The 20,097-nt window shown below is 38.2% G+C and overlaps 1 protein-coding gene across 1 annotated transcript in view; it reads left to right on the forward strand.

The window, feature by feature from the left end:
• The first annotated feature begins 8,481 nt into the window (after positions 1-8,481).
• The window catches only part of LOC128855581 (uncharacterized), an 85,112-nt gene continuing 73,496 nt past the window's right edge, over positions 8,482-20,097 (forward strand). Inside the window, exon 1 of the mRNA XM_054090593.1 lies at positions 8,482-8,730. Within this exon, the coding sequence (XP_053946568.1) occupies positions 8,585-8,730 (146 nt within the window). The 5' untranslated portion in view covers positions 8,482-8,584. The remainder of the gene's footprint in view (positions 8,731-20,097) is intronic.

Consider the following 20,097-nt stretch of genomic DNA (forward strand, 5'->3'; position numbering starts at 1 on the left):
TATATCAAAGCCACAGGTTGGTTCAATGAGGACGATATAGACTGAGGAGAGGGGATAGCCCCGGTGGTATCACAATGGGTCTACAGCCGGCCTAGGTGTGTCAAACGACAAGCACTATACCTACCTACCTAATAGGCAGTGTCAAAAGCACATTAAGGGAACCAAAACGATACTGGGACACCAATATTCCAAGAAAAACTTAACGTAAATAAAGAAATTATTCACAAATAATAAATAATTTCCGTTCAATATGTTTCACTTTTGCACTATTCAATATGCTTAATTGTTGGGCAATAACATTATTTTTTAAATAACAGCCCTGGCATATACAACTTTAAAGTGTTACGCTCATATATGTATAATAATTGTAGAAACTTAAAAGACCTTCAAGCCACAAATAGCGTCTTGCATTGGTAGAATATGCATACATATTTAGAATATTTAATATTAGTCAAATAATACATAAAAATTAAGTAGAGCCAACGAAAGCACAAACCAACGAGTTCATAAATCTCTGCCGCTCAGCATCATTGTAGCTGGTAGCTAATAACAGTAAACATTCCAGCAATTTATTTGCAACAATAACTTACCAATGCCGACACAAGCGTACTCCTATAAACTCAACAAATTAGTTGGTAACCTATGGAATAGATTGTAATGTAGAAAATCTGAGTGTATCCCACCCAACACGTACTGGTCCATTTTCGGGAGGTACCAGTTCGCGATTAATTTCCAGCAAATGCTTGAAGAGCTTAAAACTATGAGTGATGGCATATGCGAAAGACCTATTGATCTCCACTTCCGATTGATTTTGAACCGATTCTTATGGGCACACAAGTCACAATTGTCATTGGTTTACTCATTTTTGTGAAAAATATGCAGATGTAATTGTCTGCGGATCGGCGAGAAGATACTCGGAGGCACCAAGTGAGATTACAAGTGCATTTCAAAAGGGATTGAAAGATATGCTCACTTTAATCCTCAATGCAACTAAAAGAACAGAACCATAACCTTAATAACTGATAGTCAGACACCAATCAAGGCACTAAACTATTTGCAGGTTGTATCACACCTGGTGCGGAATGTCTTGTTAAGTGGAATATCTTACGCCAGTTAAGTATCCCATGGGTATTAGTGTGCATGGGAATTACTTGATACAGATAAGCCATTTGCTGGCTAGGCCGGCCTCCCTGTTTATAGACCCAGAGCATTTATGCGGCATAGGAAAAGATAACTTCTTGGGTAGAGGAATGATGAAGAAGATCGTACTGGAATAATTAAGTAAGTTAATCGCAATCAAAATCAAGGATACGTGACTTTAACCTGAACCGATGGAATGAAATAAGAAAAGGTTTACAGGAGTTTTTACAGGGCAAACGCGTTTGAAAAGATCTTCTTCAGCTCCTTCAGTGAATTCTCCTTAATGGCCTCTATCGACTAACAGCGGCGTCCGCGGAGTGGCAGTTTAAGTTTAGGGGAAAGGAAAAGGTCACAGGAGGCGGAATCCGGTGAATATGGTGGTGGTTCGATGATATTTGGCGTGCTTTTGGTCAAAAAAGTGTTCACAATATGAGGCTTGTGAGACGGTGCGTTATCATGGTGCAAAATCCATGAATTTTCTTTAAACAAATTGGGTCGTTTCCTACGCACATTCACTCTCAAACGTCGCATAACTTCCAAATAATATTCCTTATTTACCATAGAACCATTTTGAGCTAATTACGAGTGCACAAAACCAGGATAATCAAAGAAACTGAGTAGCATGACTTTCACTTTTGGCCGACTATGACGTGGTTTTTTGGGTTTCGGCCCATGTGGATAGCGCCATCCAGCCGCTTGTTGACTTGTCGGTGGGTCCGAAATCATTTGCTCTAAGAAAGAACATCAACTCTCTTGGAACGAGTCGAGCAGCCACGCGTCTTGGCGTCTCATGCCCTATTGATGGGGTAAAATGTTGCAAATTGATTCTTGAGACACGACGAGGTCACGAGCTACCCCCGTCGAACTTAAGTTATGGTTTTCCAGCATCGTTTCCTTGACCTTGTCGACGTTTTCATCCGTTGAAGACGTTGATTGGCGCCCAGACGGCGGCAAAACTTCCACGACTTCTCGGCTCTCTGCAAAAGCCTTATACCACTCATAGACCCGTCCTTTTGATAAAGCACACTTGTGTTGTAACATTTTCAATGATTGAGCACACGAAATCCCGTTCAAAACACAAAATTTAAGACAAATTTTTTGTTCGATATTTTTATTTATAGTGAAAATCGGAGAGCACACCTGCGGTTGACTGATATAATTAAATGCCAAAAACAAACTAATTGACAGATCACGCTCAAGCTCTGCGACACTATAGAGGACAGTCCTACCAACATTCCAGCAAAAGAAATTTAGAAATATGTGTAACGCCCGCTTTTTAATTTTTTTTTTTTTTGACAGAATGTAATTATCGTCTTACTATGCATTCCCAGGAATGGGCCAATGGAACTTGCAGGCTCTGTAGGGGGAAAATGAAATTGCCAAGCATATGCACCGTTCCCAGTACTGACGCTTAAGCGGCACAAACCTCTGGATAAATATGTTTTACCAGAGGAACAAATATAACTTAATAAAATAGGACAAATACTAAAATTTATTGAGGAAGGTAGACTCAGAGAAGTACTCAGAACCCATGAAGGAGCGCAATGGATCTTTCAGGTCGCAGTGATAAATACTCCCTTGAATGAATGAGTGAGGTTTGCACTTCGACCTAATGGTCTTTTGTGCCCTTAATAATAAAAAAAATAGTTGGGTATGCAGGAGCTATTCGCCGGATGGGTACTGCAATAAGGGAGAACACATTTGAAGGTCTTTAATCGCAACCCGAACCAGTTTTAACAAAGGGCGCTCGGGCGCTCTGGAGCGTTCGAGCGCAAGTAGCTATGTTTTTTGAACTGATGATCACTGTAACTTAAAAACCGCTTAGTAGATTTCAATAAAATGAATACTGCTTTGAAAAAACATAAAAAAATTGTGCCGAATCGAAGGTTTTTTTTCAAAAATTTCAATTTTTTTAAACAATTAATTATCGGTTTTTTCCCCGAAAATCTAAAAAGTATTTCCTGAGGTCGCCATATTGTTAATTGAGGAAAAACAGCTTCGATTAGGCAAAAGATTATCTATTAATAAAACTAGTTTCTCTTGTCCGATTAATTTTCGACGAATCTCCAAGGACTTCCGCAAGGAACTTCTGGCGAAACTGGCTCCACACAAATAGCGATAACTTTTACAAATATCAGTATAATTAATTTATTTTTTATATTTGTATTAATACTATGTTTTTATGTTTGTAAAATAAAGTAATTGACTAGCAAAACAAACTTATTGAAAATCATAATTTTTTCGGGCCTCTGACTACCCTTATCCACTTAATCCTTCCACTGTTGTTGATTTAGTCCCTGTCGGAAGTTATAGAAAATCATCGCATGAAAATGTTTATTTAATTTTTTGACGAAAATGTCTACTTCAAGTGCCCCTCTCATTTTAAATGATAGTGTCCTGAGGGCCTCGGGGAAACCATATTATTTAGAGAGCATCAAAAAAAATGTATGGAAATATATAGGCAGAATTGTGTCAAAAAAAACAACACAATTGTGGGTAACTGCAGAGCCGCTGAACTAGCGAGACTCGCCACTAAATTGGCCGATGAGTACACAGACAGTGACTTAGGCATACCCTTACAAACATGCCAGCTACTTATCTTCGAGAAAATCGTAAACCACCTGCAGAATCGCCAGTCCTATCACACTGATTTCAGTAATAACGGGGTATCGACAGGCACGCCTTGAAGATGGCTGTGTAAACGCAAGACTTCTGCAGGAGTTGTCTAGATGGGGAAGAGGAAAAGACGATCCCTCAGTTTTTGTGCCATTCTCCTTCTCTATCCAGACGTAAATTTACCATTTTAGGCAGGCAATCCTTTAATGAATTGGAAGCTCTTAGTTCTGCAGAAATCAGAGATATACTAAAATTTTTGAAAAGTACACACTGCTTTTAGTAGAGATAGAGACAAGCTTCCCACACGGCATCTCAATCTGAGTGTGTCCCACAGGACAAACGCTTCAACCAAACCTAACCTAGAATGTCCATTTGAAACCGGTTTGAATACAGTCACAAGCAAACGAGTCTTTATTTGTGAGACCATCACAATTTTTTCCTCGCTCTCTTTTGTGTTATTTGGTATTTATTGCTCTCCGCCGCCGAGCGTGTATTGTAGGGTATTTTTGTGTGCTGGCCTGTTGCTTTATTGTAATTAGCTTCTTGCGCTCTATTCAATGTAGCATTTCTCCTCTTTACCACAAAGAAACATTTAACTTATGCATACAGGTTGACGGGTGGAGGATTAACTTAAATACGCAAATGTATGCACTATTGCGCATGTGGAACTTTTTACTTTTTTTTTTTTGGAGGCAAGAATGTTATTTATGATATAAGCATTGAATTTGCGGATGGGAAAATATGTAGCTGTAGTTTTTAAATAAGTGTAATTGGGCCACTAAATGATAATTTCTGGCTTTTTAAAGCGGGGAAGTTTTTTGTACAATGTGGAGCGCATGAACGCAGGGTTTTCGAAGGTGTTTAAAAATAAAAGCTATGAGAGGATATCAAATCTAAAAGTAATGGTTATTGAGGCTTGAGAATTGATCTAATGGACTCACCACTTAAACTTAGGAAAGAGTACAGAATTTTAACAAAAAAAATTTTGTTTTTATAAGTAAAGTATTAACAGTCCCGCCATTCGTTAGTGGATTGAAAACTGTTTAATAATTATTTCTTTACTATTTTCTACTTATTATCTATTTTTTTTGGAGTGAAACTTCTTAAGCGTCGTTGAAGTGAAACTTCTTAAGCGTCGATGGACGAGCAAGTAAGAGAGAGAGGGGAGAGTAAAATGTCAAGGTCATGCAACGTTTTGGCATTTTCGTTCCGAGAGAGAGAGCAAAAAGATATAACGTAGAGGAAAAGGAGAGATAAAGCTACATATACCTTATATAGGGTGGGTCACGTAAAATTTGCTTTTTGAATCGGCTATAAAAACAAACTGATCAATATTTTTTCAAACTTTCTTTTTTATTTTGCAGATTGCCCATTGTCATTTATGAATGAAAAATAATATCATTCAAATGACTGCCACGACTGGCTTTACAGTAGGCCATTCGACCAACCCAATTTTTAAGCACATTTTCGATTGTTTGGGCTCCAATTTCATGAATGGCAACTACGATCTCGTGTTTTAAAGCATCAATCGTCTCTGGATGGTTCGCATAGCATTTGTCCCTAACGGCTCCCCACAAAAAATAGTCCAACGGGCTTCAATCACAGCTCCGAGGCGGCCAATTGATATCTGAATTTCGGCTCATTATTCGGTTTTCAAAATCGGTAACCAAAAGTTCGAGTGTAACTTTGGCAATGTGACAAGTTGCACCGTCCTGTTGAAACCAAATGTCGTCCATGTCATTCTCTTCAATTTTTGGAAACAACCCGTTGAGCATGTCACGGTAACGCTCGCCATTTACTGTAACCGCGGCTCCTCGCTCATTTTCGAAAAAAAAAAGGCCCGATGATGCCGCCAGACCAAAAACCGCACCAAACAGTGACTCGTTGTGGATGCATTTGCTTCTCTACAGTAACGTGTGGATTTTCTGAGCCCCAAATCCGACAATTTTGCTTATTGGCGTAGCCACCGATGTGAAAATCAGAAAAGAAGAAGAAGACTCACCACTTTGGAAATAGGCTTTCAATATTTCCCAATTTTATTCAAGCGTATAGCGTCCCATTTCGTAAATGTCAAACCTTTAAGTAAATTATGAACACATTTGACATGCCATTTGTGTTACCATGCTCAAAAAAATAGGTGGTTCAAAAAACAAACGCTATATGGCCCACCCTGTATATATCTTAGATACACGTTAGGCAATTCACCTCTCTTTATTTTTTGTTTTTGCTAAAGCGGTCTTCGCGTTGCGCTTGCTGCTGCTTTTGCGTCAATCAAGGGAATTTGGTGTTTGGAAGTGCAGTATTCGGAATATCGACTGGGAACGTGGCATGTGAATAAATAAGTCAAGGTTATTTGATTTATCTTAAACCATTATTTTATTTTTGTAAATTTTGTATATTTGTATTCTCTGCAAATGTAGTGAATTTATTTAGATCTATATTCTTTCTCTCCCATTCTCTCTCGGGTCTCTCCCTCTTTCTTTGTCTCCCTTGAAAGTTTCACTTCTGTTATGTGTACTATGCTACACACACTTTTTTTTACTTTTAGATGTCTGGTCTCCACATGGTCTAGCAAATGATTCACTAGGTGGCATTGCCGTCAAGATATTAGAAACATTTCATTATTGAACCGATTTTCTTCATACTCGTAATGCATGAACATTTCATAAAAACTGCACAAGGCAAACTTATTCAAGCTGATGTCGCTAGTGCAGCTGATTTTGCGCTTTGTCCCTGATTGTCAAAGCTTTATTCCTTTGTGTTTTCTTTTACACTTTCATGAAAATTTTGGCATTAAGAACCAATTTTACAAAAACAAAATAAATGTGAATGTTGTTGTAGCTCAAATGCTGTCAGATCTTCCCTTAGATTCGTCTTGAGGCCATCTTGCAGTTTCCCACCCTCCCGGACAAGCTACAACTAAAGTTTATTTCGATTTTTAGACCGAAATTTTTGATTGGACTATCATTTAAGTATAATATAAAAGTCGTAATATTTTTCTGAGTGTAGGTAAGAGCATTTTGAAGTTTAAAAACCTCTATTAGTAATATATACGCGCACAGACAAAAAATTTATATATACATAAAACACATGGGCTGAATAGTCCCAAGCCTAACACATAGATGGCTGTCGTTTTATTGCATTCAAAAAAAAAAATTGTTTCTTGCTTAGGCCCAGGACTTTTAAGTCCATGTGTTGCATTTATAAAAAATGAACTTGAATGAGGTTTGATGGAAAAAATGCAATATAAAGCGATTAAGGGTGAATCATTAACTAATCACGAATTGCCAATGCACCACTCGACCACCAGATTTTTCCGCTGGTTATAAAATCCTATTTTTTTGCACGAGTACACAACCCAGTACCTGCCGGCCTCTACTTGATTTGATAATGGCTTGGAATTTAAGTGTACACGCCCGATTGTGCAACATTAAATGCAGTGAGCGAGTAATCACCTATTCCACCATCAGTCACTCCGCCGACCAAGTTGAAAAAATTGCAATAAAGGGCGCAATTTTTTCCTACCGCTTGCGGAATTTTTATTAGCCTTCTCGGTTTAGCTGAGCAAGTGAATTAATAGCTACGGCCGAAGCCACAACAGCACAGCAAATACAATTGCTAACGGATGTATGTGTGTGTGTTGGCTTGGTAAAGTGAATTATGAACTAGTTCGGTGTTGGTGAATTATATGGGCGAAATTGAAAGTAAGCGCTTACTATTATTATTTAATTAAATGTAATGAATTGTTATGAGAGCCTGAAAATAAATGAGCGAATAAAATATAAGAAATTTAGTTATTAAATTGTTAAAATATATATATTTTTTTAATTTTGCTAAGCCACTATCTGTAGAGCATCAGGGCGCTAGTTTTTTTTCGATGAGAAATATGGTCGTACGTATCTCAAATATGTAATATACATAGTGCTTTTGAAATAGCACCCGATGAGACAGACCTCCATATGTCTTGCGTTTTTTTTAGAAAGAAATTGTGTAGTTTCCCTTAAACGACGGCCAAGGGTATACCGATGTCTGAGAAGGGGGCAGCTGGAACCGGTTCTGCCGTCCCCTTCCTGGCAAGCTCATCGGCAATTTCATTTCCCTCTACGTTCCTGTGCTCAGGAACCAAGATGAGGGAAATGTTTCCGGCACGGTCGAGACGTTTGAGTTTCTCCTTACAGGAGTTCACGAGAAGAGAGCTGCAATACGGCGACGACAGTGCCTTGATTGCAGCTTGGCTATCGGAAAAAATATTAATGTCTCCCTCCCAACAGCGATCCCGAAGCATTTTGCATGCCTGCAGGATCGCGAAGACCTCTGCTTGAAAGACACTGCTTATCTCCGGCAGTTTATAGGAGACCGAAATGCTGGCTGATTTGGAGTAGACCCCCGCTCCCACTCCAGACTCCATTTTGGATCCTTCAGTGAAAACAGAGGCATTTATATCCGCATCAACTCTCCCCTCTTTCCAATCTTGCCTGCTCGGAAAGATAGCCCTAGCACAACCCTCAAAGCACAGTTTGCGGATGGAGAGGTCGGTGCGAATATCAGAGAAGGAAGGGGAGATCTGCTTCAAGATGCTACTATGTCCTACAGGAAGTTGTCTCCAAAGGCCAATCTCCTTCAGCGTAATAGCACTCTGAGCAGCAATGGATTTGGCCATTTAAAATAAAAATTCAGTATAGCCTGATGATATAATATATTAAATATTTTTGTTGCTATTTTTCCAATTTTATCATTAAGAACTTTTCAACGGGTTTTTTACAAAAATCTCACACTCAAAATCGGACTTTATCATCACCAAATTTTCAAACTCTTTTCAGACATTCACATGAATCAGGCGCTCTACCTCTCGAATCTCTCCGTCCCGCGCATTATTGATGCCGCACAAAAGGCGAAACTATTTTGTAGCTACGAAATGGGTAATCGCACACTCAATTCAGTTAAGTGGTACAAGGATGGGCAAGAATTTTTCAGGTGAGTTGAACTGGAATGCAGAGGGAAAGGAAATATTGAAATTATTTATATTATTACTTGTCGGAATTATTTAAGCCATTAAACCAACTTAACTGACGTTATGAAAATCGAAACAACATTTCTTTAGTGCATATGTAATATATGTATGTATGTAGACACTCGTACACACACACAAAACATGGTAACCGAATTTGAATGTTTGTCTGTACCCTACTTGGAACTTATTCGATTTTTTTTTTGTTTTGCATCAGCACAGTCGAATTTGTATTTTTGCAAATTTGCTCGCGAAATTGAAACTGACATGAACTGCAACATGCAGCTGTCACCAACTACGCCAGCAACACACACACAGGCATGAACAATTGCGCAGTCTGTAGGAAAATTTGCTGTAAATTTAGTAAATTTGAAATCATAACTTTTGACGATTTTTTTATAAACTTCAAAAAGTTCGTGGGTCATTCTGTGTGAAGGTGTCAAACTGACTTCGGCAGGTATTTCAGCACCAAAGTAAGACAATTTCTCTGACATACATTTTCATAGAAGTTTTTATGTAAGTTTTCGAAGCTTCTTTTACATTTTTGAGGGCCAGTAGAAGTCAGAGCTCCCTAGTCTACTTCCGCCAAGGCATCCAGTAGATTCAATAAATACTAAAGTTTTTCTTTTCCTTTCATTCCCTCCAACTCCATAATTCTCAACGGGCTTAAGAGTTGAAAGCTACCGTAGATGCGTAAAAAAGTATGTATGACTTAAAACAATAGGGGTCAGGAATCGCTACATGTGTGGTATGTATTGATTGGTGCATGACTACCATTCGGAAGTGCGTAGTTTCGAATCTCCTTGCATGAAACAACAATATGATGGAGAAAGTTTTTTCAAATAGCTGCCGCCGCTTGGCAGGCAATGACAAGCATCCAAGTGTATTTCTGCCACGAAAAAGCTCCTCATAAAAAATATTTGCCATTCGGAGTCGGCTTAAAACTGTAGGTCCTTCCATTTATAGAACAGAGCAGCTCGGCCAAGCACCGAAAAAGAGTGTAAGCGCCAATTATAATTTTTTTACCTCATTCTAGGTTGATCCCACATATTTCTCTTGTATTCTACTGACTCTCAGCTAAACTAAATGATTTACTTTTTATTCAAAAAATATGTAGTGGGGAAACGACTCCAGCCTTGTTTTCGTACGAGATATACGAACCGTGGTAGAAAAAACCAAAAAACAAAAAAAAAAAATAATAATAATTTTTTGCCAATATGTTAAATGTAAAATTTTTTCGAAAATTTTCAGATTGTGGATTTTTTAACTAGAGAAGAACTAGTCTCCCTATAACTAGTCCCACCCAATCTAGTTGCGTGTAACACTAGTTACATATGAGCTAGAATCCAGACTCAAATCCTCACTGCATAGTAGTAATGCATATAATACACTTATAGGCGCACTTTTGCTCGATCTCATAACATCTCTCTGCCTTCTATTCCGAACTAGTCCCACCGAAACTAGTTTTTGCAAATATGTGATATTTATAATTTTTTCGAGAATTTTCAGATTTCGGACATTTTTAACTAGAGTGGGACTAGTCACACCCGCACCAGTCCCACCCAATCTAGTTGCGTGTAACACTAGTTACATATGAGTTAGAATCCAGACTCAAATCCTCACTGCATAGCAGTAATGCATATAATACACTTACAGGCGCATTTTTGCTTGCTCTCATAACGTCTCTCTGCCTTCTATTCTGAACTAGTCCCACCCAAACTAGTTTTTGCAAATATGTGAAATGTACAATATATTTTTTTCGAAAATTTTCAGATTGTGTATTTTTTAACATTTTTAATGTTAAATGTAAAATTTTTTCGAAAATTTTCAGATTGTGGATTTCTTAACTAGAGAATAACTAGTCTCCCTATAACTAGTCCCACCCAATCTAGTTGCATATAACACTAGTTACATAAGAGTTAGAATCCAAACTCAAATCCTCACTGCATAGCAGTAATGCATATAATACATTTACAGACGCACTTTTGCTCGCTCTCATAACGTCTCTCTGCCTTCTCTTCCCATCTATCCGCCATCCACTGTTACTTGCCACTCGTTGAAAGTGAGTGTTGTCGCATCGCACAACTAATTTGAATGTGTAATTGAAATTGGCGCAGATTGGCTGCGAGCTACGAGTTGAAAGCAAGTAGAGAATCAGTGGCCCCTTGCAACACACTGAACTTGTAATTTTACGTGCCACCGAACATGCAAACGCCGCACATTTTTTCAGCCAACCCTATTGGTCAGCCTCTTTCAGCTAGGTTGCATCTCTTCTCCTCCACCACGCCTCACCCCATTCGGTTGCATACACAGGTCTCTGGCCATTATGCATTTGGCGATTTTTATTGGCCTTGGCAGCTGCAACATTTAATTGATGGAAAATTCGCTGCCGCTCTTAATTGGTCGAAAAAATACAAAGTACAAAATTTCCTCGTACATTTTTTCAATTTATTTTATTTTTCTTTTGTTTTTTTTTTTGCTCGGCAACAACTGCACTGTACAAACTTTTATTTGACAATTTGGTATGTAGTATTAATGGCCAGCATTTTTTTGCAATATTCAGTTGTATACTAATGCAGAGTGGCCGAGCCATTGAACACGGAAATATTTTAGCTACTAATTTGCCGCATAAATGTTTACTTTTAGCAGATGTCAGTGCACATATTTAGTTTTTTGAATAAATGGAACATTCCATGGTTGCTTATGGAAAAATTTAACTTCTTTCAATACATCCAGAGATAGGTTGATTAGACGCGGTAAATATAAATTTCATTTAATAGTTTGGGCATTAGATTCCCTCTGTCAATTAGCTTGGTTTGGGCATTTGATAATATCAGTCAAGCGCAGGTGTGCTCTGCGATTCTCACTATAGATAAAACTATTGAGCAAAAAATGTGTCTTAAATTTCATGTTTGAACGAGATTTCGTGTGCCGAATCGTTGAAAATGATGTAGAAAGCCTACGCCGAGTGTGTTTTATCAAAAACACGGGTATAGGAGTGGTATAAGGCTTTTGCAGAGGCCCGAGAAGTCGTGGAAGATTTGACTAGATCTGGTTGCACATCAACGCCTTCAACGGATGAAAATGTGGACAAAGTCAAGGAAATGGTGCTGGAATACCATCATTTAAGTTTAAGGGAGTAGCTCGTGACCTTAGCGTGTCTCACGAATCAATTCGCCACATTTTACACCTTCAATTAAGCCATAAGACGCCAAGACGTGTGGCTGCTCGAATCGTTCCAAGTAAGTTGAATTTCTTTTAAAACAATCATTGAAAGAAAGTGGCTGAGTTTGACATGCAAACCAAAAAACCACGTCTAAGTCGGTCAAAAGTGAAAGTGATGCTTCTCGTTTTTTTAATTATCATGGCGTTGTGCACTCGGAATTAGCCCTACTGTAAAGAAAGAATATTATTTGGAAAATATGCGACGTTTGAGAGAGGATGTGTTTAAAGAAAATTCATGGATCTTGCGCCATGATAACGCACCGTCTCGTAAGGGTCATACTGTGAACACTTTTCGGAACAAAAACTCGACAAATATCATCGAACAACCACCGTATTCACTGGATTCCGCCCCTGTGACTTTTTCCTCTTCCCAAAACTTAAATTGTCACACCGCGGACGCCGCTTTGAGTCGATAGAGGCTATTAAGGAGAATTCACTGAAGGAGCCGAAAAGATCCCTTCAAATGCGTTTAAAAGGTGAATAAATAACTGGACTAATCGTTGTGGCTGCCGTAGCCGAATGGGTTGGTGCGTGATTACCATTCGGAATTCATAGAGAGAACCTTGGTTAGAATCTCGGTGAAACACCAAAATTAAGAAAAACATTTTTCTAATAGCGGTTGCCGCTCGGCAAGCAATGGCAAACCTCCGAGTGTATTTCTGCCTTGAAAAAGCTCCTCATAAAAATATCTGTCGTTCGGAGTCGGCTTGAAACTGTAGGTCCATCCTTTTGTGGAACAGCATTAAAACGCACACCACAAATAGGAGGAGGACCATCTTTGTTTTAAAAATACCTAAAATTAAGGCGTCTAGACCTGAATACCCCCTTAAACGATTTTCCAGTTTCATTGACTATAGTCCTTTTCCAAGTCATCAGTGGTCTGCTTCTTCTTCTTGTTCCTGGAGGGTTCCAAGTCAAGGCGCATGCGGTATTTCCTCATAAGGCTTTCGCAGAGTATTCGCTATCCATCCATATTTTCTTTTCTTTATTTCACTCCTGATGCAATTTTGGGGTGTAGCTCTCCAGAGTTCCTCGTTTATTATAACTCTTGGCCCCCATATCTTAAGTATATAACGCAGACACCTGTTTATAAACGCTTGCAACTTTGTGTTCGTGGTCGAAGTTATCGACGAAATTTCGCATCCGTACAGCAGCACGGTCTTAACGCAAGCGTTCAAAATTTTAACCTTTGTGCAAGTTGTGATGTCCTTGGAGCACCATATATTTCGAGGCCTAGCGAATGCGTTACGTGCTTTATTTATTCGGTCGTAAATGTCACTTTTTGCACCACCGTCTATGGAAATCATACTTCCCAAGTAGCAAAAACTGTCATCATCTTTAATGGTTTCATCACCAATTATAAACAGCGCCTTTATATGCGTAGATTTCGTCTTTTTAATATAAATTCTGAGTCCTGCTTTTGCGGTCTCCTGCTGAAGCAAGTTTAATTTCATCTGCATGTGTTGCTGCGAATGCGAGAGTAATCTGCAGGCTCTCCGAATTTCTGTGAGGCCTTCGACAGTCGATGTTTTCCAATCCTGACCATAAACTGTAGTCCATTGAATTCAGATGAGGCGGACTTCAAGACGGCCAATACCCCTTTTTCGCCGAAATGAAGAGATGTAACGTCTTTACAAGACCTCCGCAGCAAATCATTACGGAGGCTGGATGGTGAGCACGCCGAACCCTTGGAACAATATTTTTTGCGTCTTTAGAAGTTTCAGCATAGATTTTGTCATTTTGCTTATTAAAAACCTCTTCAACAGTGAACATTTTCTCATCTGTAAAAAGGCCGCATGCCATCGAAGAAGCTGCTTGCATTTGTCGAGTCTAATTTTCTTCAAGCGCGTTGTCAAAGGATGACCAGTTGAGCGACGGGAGACTTTGATGTGGAGATCATCTCTAATTAGTTTTGACATGAATTTGATCAATGTTTTCATTTCCCTGGACATGTTTTTCTGCTTTCTAAGGGATTTTCTACGAACTCTTTCTCGAACGACTTTTATAGCTACACTGGTTTGAGCCATGCGAGGACGACAAATTCTTTTGTCTGTCACTTTTTGCCTGTCACATCAGACGTTGGGAAAAACCAGTGATTTTTTCAGCAATTTGTAAATTTCACTTGTACTTTTACCACAGTTTTGTAATGCAAAAGCACAGACGTGCCATTGTAAAACAAACACTACCGGAAAAGTAGTCGTCCAGCAGTTCGCCCGATTCCCTTCGACATTTCCTCTGGAGTTAAACAAGGCGACATGGCAAAATTAAGTGGAATTTGGTAATCTCTTTAACCGCTCAAGGCTAACCATTGCATATGCCGATAACACCGTGATAATCGCCTGAAATATCTGAAGATTTCAGAAGGCAGCCAAAAGCCATGATAAATGGCGTTGACCGCTTCGAGGTCGTGCAATCGTTTAAGTTTCTGGGCGGTACGATACCTCACACAATACAATACAAAGCAGGATGGCGGCAGAAAGCAGAACATATTTTGCTCATACCAAACCATTAAAATCCAAACTTCTTACGAAAAATTACAAACCGTTAAAAGGGCTGTAGAAAATAAATTATTTGGTACCTTAGACCTAGGTACATATAAAGAAGACGGCAACTATGAGTGCATTTAGGTTAAATAAAGCGGATCGCTGGAAAGAAAAACTTACGGTGATGTAAGTCTATTATTGCACAAACTCAGTTAACCTCGGAGAGGACTGATTACATCGTCCCAACGGTAACATTCAATAGAAATTTTGGCACTTTCTTTCCATCTCAGGAGGAATGGAATAAAGGATTCTCAATAAACAACTTCGACACTACAGTAGAATGGATTGTAGTATTGGAGCTGGGATATATTCTCATAGACTTAAAATTGAAAAATTAGTGTGTCTTCCTAATACCAGCAGTGTCTTCCAGGTGGAAGTACTTGGGAAGCTTGAAAGCTACTAATCACATTTTTTCTCTTTTAAGGGCAATATTGCTATTCTTTCGGATATCCAAGCTGAAATCCAGGCGCTGGATTCGGCTACAACAACCTCTAAAATGGTGGAACAAAGTAGGAATAGCCTTACCACTTTGAGTAAAAACTATAAAGTAGCTTTAATCTGGGTCCCGGGTCACCGGAACATAGAAGGTAACGAAAAAGCATATGAACTGGCGAGAAGGGGATCTGCCATGAATTACTGTACTCACACCATTAAATACAGTCTAGAACACAATTTCCCTAAAATACCTCCGAATCGAGGACCTTAGATAGAGAGACCAGACGAAATGCAAAATTAGCAGAATCTTATGGCCCACCCACAACCTCAAGCAATCGTCGACATTGATAAACAGGAAACAAACGGAACGCCTGGGCACTAATGGCAGTTGTAACTGGCTTTTGGTGTGTGGGAGAACAAGCCGCCAAAATGGGCATCCCTCACAACACATACTGTCATAGTTGTAAACGACCGGAGAAAAAGGAAACAATCTTCCATTTCCGCTGTGAATGCCCTGCCCTATGGAAGTACAGAATCTTAACTCTGGGCAAACCTCCATCCGAGAGGCTCGAACAACTGTCTGGCGTAGACGTAAACAGCCTAATAAGGTTCTCAAACCTCACAGACTGGATATAACTATTAAACAAGTAGGTAACGAGGATGTGGCAAAAAAATGGTGCGAAAGCGCTAGTTGGGTTCTGGATGAATCACCACTCTAACCAAACAGCCAACCAACCTTAGATATCATTATAAAAATTAAACTCTCGAGAGATATTATTTTCAAAATATTAAAAACTTACTCCTTTTGTAGACCTTTAACTAGTCTGAATCTAATTGGAATTTAAGATATTTAAGAATAGAAAATTTTTAAGTGTCTGCGAGTTCCACTTTTTATGGAATTCTCCACATGTACTAGTAATAGTTTTTGCTTACTGCTATATTTTGTTTTCTGTTAGTTTGATGGCTTAATATTATTTGTGCGTGAAATCAAATGAGCCGACGTTCTACAATTGGGCTGATTAAAAGCTATTAGTGACAGTTTGTCCAAAGCAATTTGTTTAACTTAATTAAGTTGCAACCTCCAACTCTCATCGCAAATCAAAATCAAAAACGTACCGTAATGAAATTGGAAGTCCTAATCAATTATGCGGAAAACGGTAAAACTTTTAAAAACGGTAGAAGTGTAAAAAAAGGTTTTTTTTTAGCAAAATAAATTTGCACAACTGTACAAGTTTTTTTTTTTTTATTATTTCTTCCATAAAATATTACACCTGTCGTTAGACAATAAGTAATTTGATTTACAAAAAGATGGAATGAGAGTGATATTGAAGGGCCAATGCCCCCAAGCTCCAAGCTCATTTAGAAGAAATATATACATATTATTTAAAAACAAGTGGTTAACAATGACATATACGATTAGTTGACAATTGATTACATGGATTTTGCAAGATCTGTTGGTGTTTGACGGTTAAGCCGACTTCGGGTAGATTTTTCTTTATTTGGTAGTCTTCTCATCATAGGATTTGTGTGCGTTAATAATCTATTTATGTGTCTCCTGCTAGCGCTTTGTATTGCTTCATCAATAGTATCGATGTCAAGGTCGCGATGAATATCTGCGTTAGGTATGTACCAAGGTGCATTAGTTAAGGTCCTAAGTATTTTAGACTGGACTCGTTGAAGTATACTTAGATTAGTTTTTGCAGCAGTGCCCCAAATCTCAATTCCATATTTCCAGATTGGAGCAATTATCGTTCGATAAATAAGTACTTTATTTTGCAATGATAGATTGGACTGAGGTCCAAGTAGCCAGTACAATTTCTTAAAACGATTTTTAACTTCATTTCGCTTTTTCTTTATATGCTCCTGCCAGTTTAATTTCGAGTCGATCGTAATACCCAGGTATTTCGCTTTGGTGTCAATATTCACGTCAGAATTACCAACGCTAACTGGTTCAATGGTTGTCCTTCGGTTTGTGTAGTTTACTTGTATTGTTTTGTCAGCGTTAATTTCGATGTTCCATTTTTTGAACCAGTTTAATGTCACATTTAATTCGTTTTGTAAATTTTGTTTTGCGACTTTTGTATCTTTATGAGATACCATGAGGACTGTGTCATCCGCAAATGTTGCAATCATGCTGTTTTCTGACTTCGGTTCCGGTAGATCAGCCGTGTACAATAGATACAATGTTGGTCCTAACACACTGCCTTGGGGAATGCCTGCGTTCAAAGGTTGAATGTCTGAACATGCGTCGTTATATTTAACATAGAATTTCCTGCCTTGGATGTAACTCTTAAGCATAAGGTAAAAGTCATTAGGTAGTTGTGTTTTTAATTTATGGAGTAACCCAGGGTGCCACACTTTGTCAAAAGCTTTAGCTACGTCGAGGTATATGGACATGCACACTCTTTTTTTATTCAGGTCGTCATTAATTTTGTGAACTTCTCTGTGAATCTGTTGGATTGTTGAATGGTTTTTCCTAAATCCAAATTGGTGTTGGGGTATCAGATTCATGCTTGTTATAATAGGATTTATCTGGTCAAATAATATTTTCTCGAAAATTTTTGATATTGTCGGTAGTAGGCTGATTGGTCGATATGATGTTGCTAGTGTAGCGTTTTTGTTAGGTTTCGGGATCGCTATAATTTCAGCTACTTTCCAGGTACTAGGGAAATATTTGAGACTTATAGCAGCGTTGAAAATATTTCTTAAATAAATTATTGCCTTGTCAGGCATATGCTTCATAATTGTTCCCGAAATTTGATCGTATCCAGGCGATTTATTGTTCTTTAGAGTTTTTATTAATTGTTTTATCTCCGTAAGTGTGATTTTTTTAATTTGCTGCTTATTCTCGTTTGCTGCATAAGTAAGATTTATGTCGTTATTATTATTTTCAAAAGTATCTTTAAAATGTTGAGCTAAGACCGTTGCTTTTTCTGAAGAGGTTCAGGCCCATTTCTCTTTAGTTGTTTTTATTGGTGGTAAATGTATTGTGGCGCCCACCACTTTTTTCGTCGCCTTCCAAAGTGTGTAGTTTGAGGATTTTGTTGCGTCAATATTTTTGAGATAATTGCTAAGTTGTTTGTCTTTTTCCTTTTGAAGTAGGTCTCTTATATCTTTTCCCAATTTGTTTAGCTTTTTCTTGTCGTCTGGAAATCTTGTTGTCTGCCATTTCTTCCTTAGCTTTCTCTTTTGTGTTAGTTTCTTTTTTATCGTATCAGGTATGTAGTCATTTTTTACTTTAGTTGGTGGAGAGGGTGTAGATTTACTAACTGCCTTAATAGTTTTGTCGTTAAAAAAAGCTATAGCTGTTTCAATTTCATCGCCTGTTTTCAAAGATACTTTTGTGTCTAAATATGAATCCAAAAGCTCAGTAAACGCATTCCAGTCTGTACGATGATTGTAAAGTGGTGGATTTAAGTTTTGTTGCGGTGGTTGTTGGGTTCTTAGTATAATTGGCGAGTGATCAGAAGAGAGCTCAAGACAAGATTCAATTGTCAGTACGCTTGGATTAATTGATTTCATGATAAAAAAGTCAAGTAAGTCAGGTACTTTCTTAATGTCAGAGGGCCAATAAGTGGGTTCTCCGGTACTTATATAATTACAATTACGCGCTCTGATGGCGTCAAGTAATGCTTTTCATTTCGTGTTTGTTAATCTTGAACCCCACATCATATTTTTTGCGTTATAATCTCCTCCGGCAATAAATCTACTTCCAAGTGTTTCAAGGTAGTTAGCGTATTGTGTTGTTTTGTTGTTGTGTTTCGGAGGGCAGTAAGCAACTGATATGGTAAGCTGGCCTAGAGTGTCATTTATTTGTATCGTCGTTGCTTGCAGATGGTCCATTTGATATTCTTCCATTTTGTTAAACATACTATTTTGTCTCAGTATAATAGCTGTTCCGCCGTGTGCTCTGTTGTCAGGGTGGTTGGTGCATATTATTTTGTAGCCGGGAATACTAACGTAGCTTTTGTCATTAAAATGAGTTTCTGACACCAATAGTATGTCAATGTTGTATTGGTCTATAAAAGTTTTAGTTTCAAGAATATGTTGGTTTAGTCCGTTTGCATTCCATAAGGCTATTGTCATTTTATTTTGCTTGTCCATCGAATTTGGTGACCAGTAGTGTGATTAATATATATTCATCATGTTAGTCATTTTTTTAAGTTCTTGAATATCATCATTTTGAGGGTTAGGCATACCTGTGTTATTATTTGTAGCTTGTGCTGCTACTTGTGCATAGGTTGATAACCCGATGCTAGCGGGTTCGACTGTGTTTTCCTGTTGCGGCGGGTTCAGTATCGGAGTCTGGAGTTCCTTTTTGCGTAAAGCTGGAAAACGTTGCACCCTCAGTGATTTGTATACCTTACATCCTTTATAATTGGCTGTGTGTTTTTCGCCACAGAGTGCGCATTTAATATTGTTACTACTTTTATCGATTGAACAGTTCGCAGTTTTATGCGGGCCTGCACACTTAACACAGATTGGATTTTTTGTGCAATAGTTTCTAGTATGCCCATATTTTTGGCAGTTGAGACATTGTGAAAGAGACCTTATTTGACGTGGGGGCTCGAATTTTACCTTACAATGCAATAGATTTGTAATATTGTATATATCTTTGTTGTTACTATTTGTTTTGATTTCCAGTGAGAATAAAGGTAGAGGTTGTTTTGAATCGCTTTTGAGGATGTTGAAAATATTTGTTACATCATGACCGTAATCAGCGAGTTCAGATTTAATGTCATTTATGTCTGTAGAATGATGCATAGTGCGCAGAATTACTTTAAACCCTTTTTCTTCCTTTGGTCGGAATGTATAGTATTGAGTATTTCGTTCTTTAAGTAGTTTTATTGTTGCTGAATAATGCGTTGATTCCTTCGTTTGTATCTTTATTTCATTGTTCTTAAGTACTTTTAGTTCATAGTTATTTTGTATACATTCATTAAGAGCTTTGATAAGAGTGCCTAATACTTGGACTTTTTGTATATAGATCGGTGGTGGCTTTGGTACATATTTGAACTTTGTTGTTATTGAATTAAGAGTTTGCGTCTCTTCTTTTTCATTCTCTTCTAATTCGTTCTCTTGGTCCAGTATATCAAATCTATTCTCTGACGGGGGTTTACTCAGCCAATA

This window comes from Anastrepha ludens, chromosome 2 (assembly GCF_028408465.1).
Source record: "Anastrepha ludens isolate Willacy chromosome 2, idAnaLude1.1, whole genome shotgun sequence".
NCBI classification, from domain to species: Eukaryota; Metazoa; Arthropoda; class Insecta; order Diptera; family Tephritidae; genus Anastrepha; species Anastrepha ludens.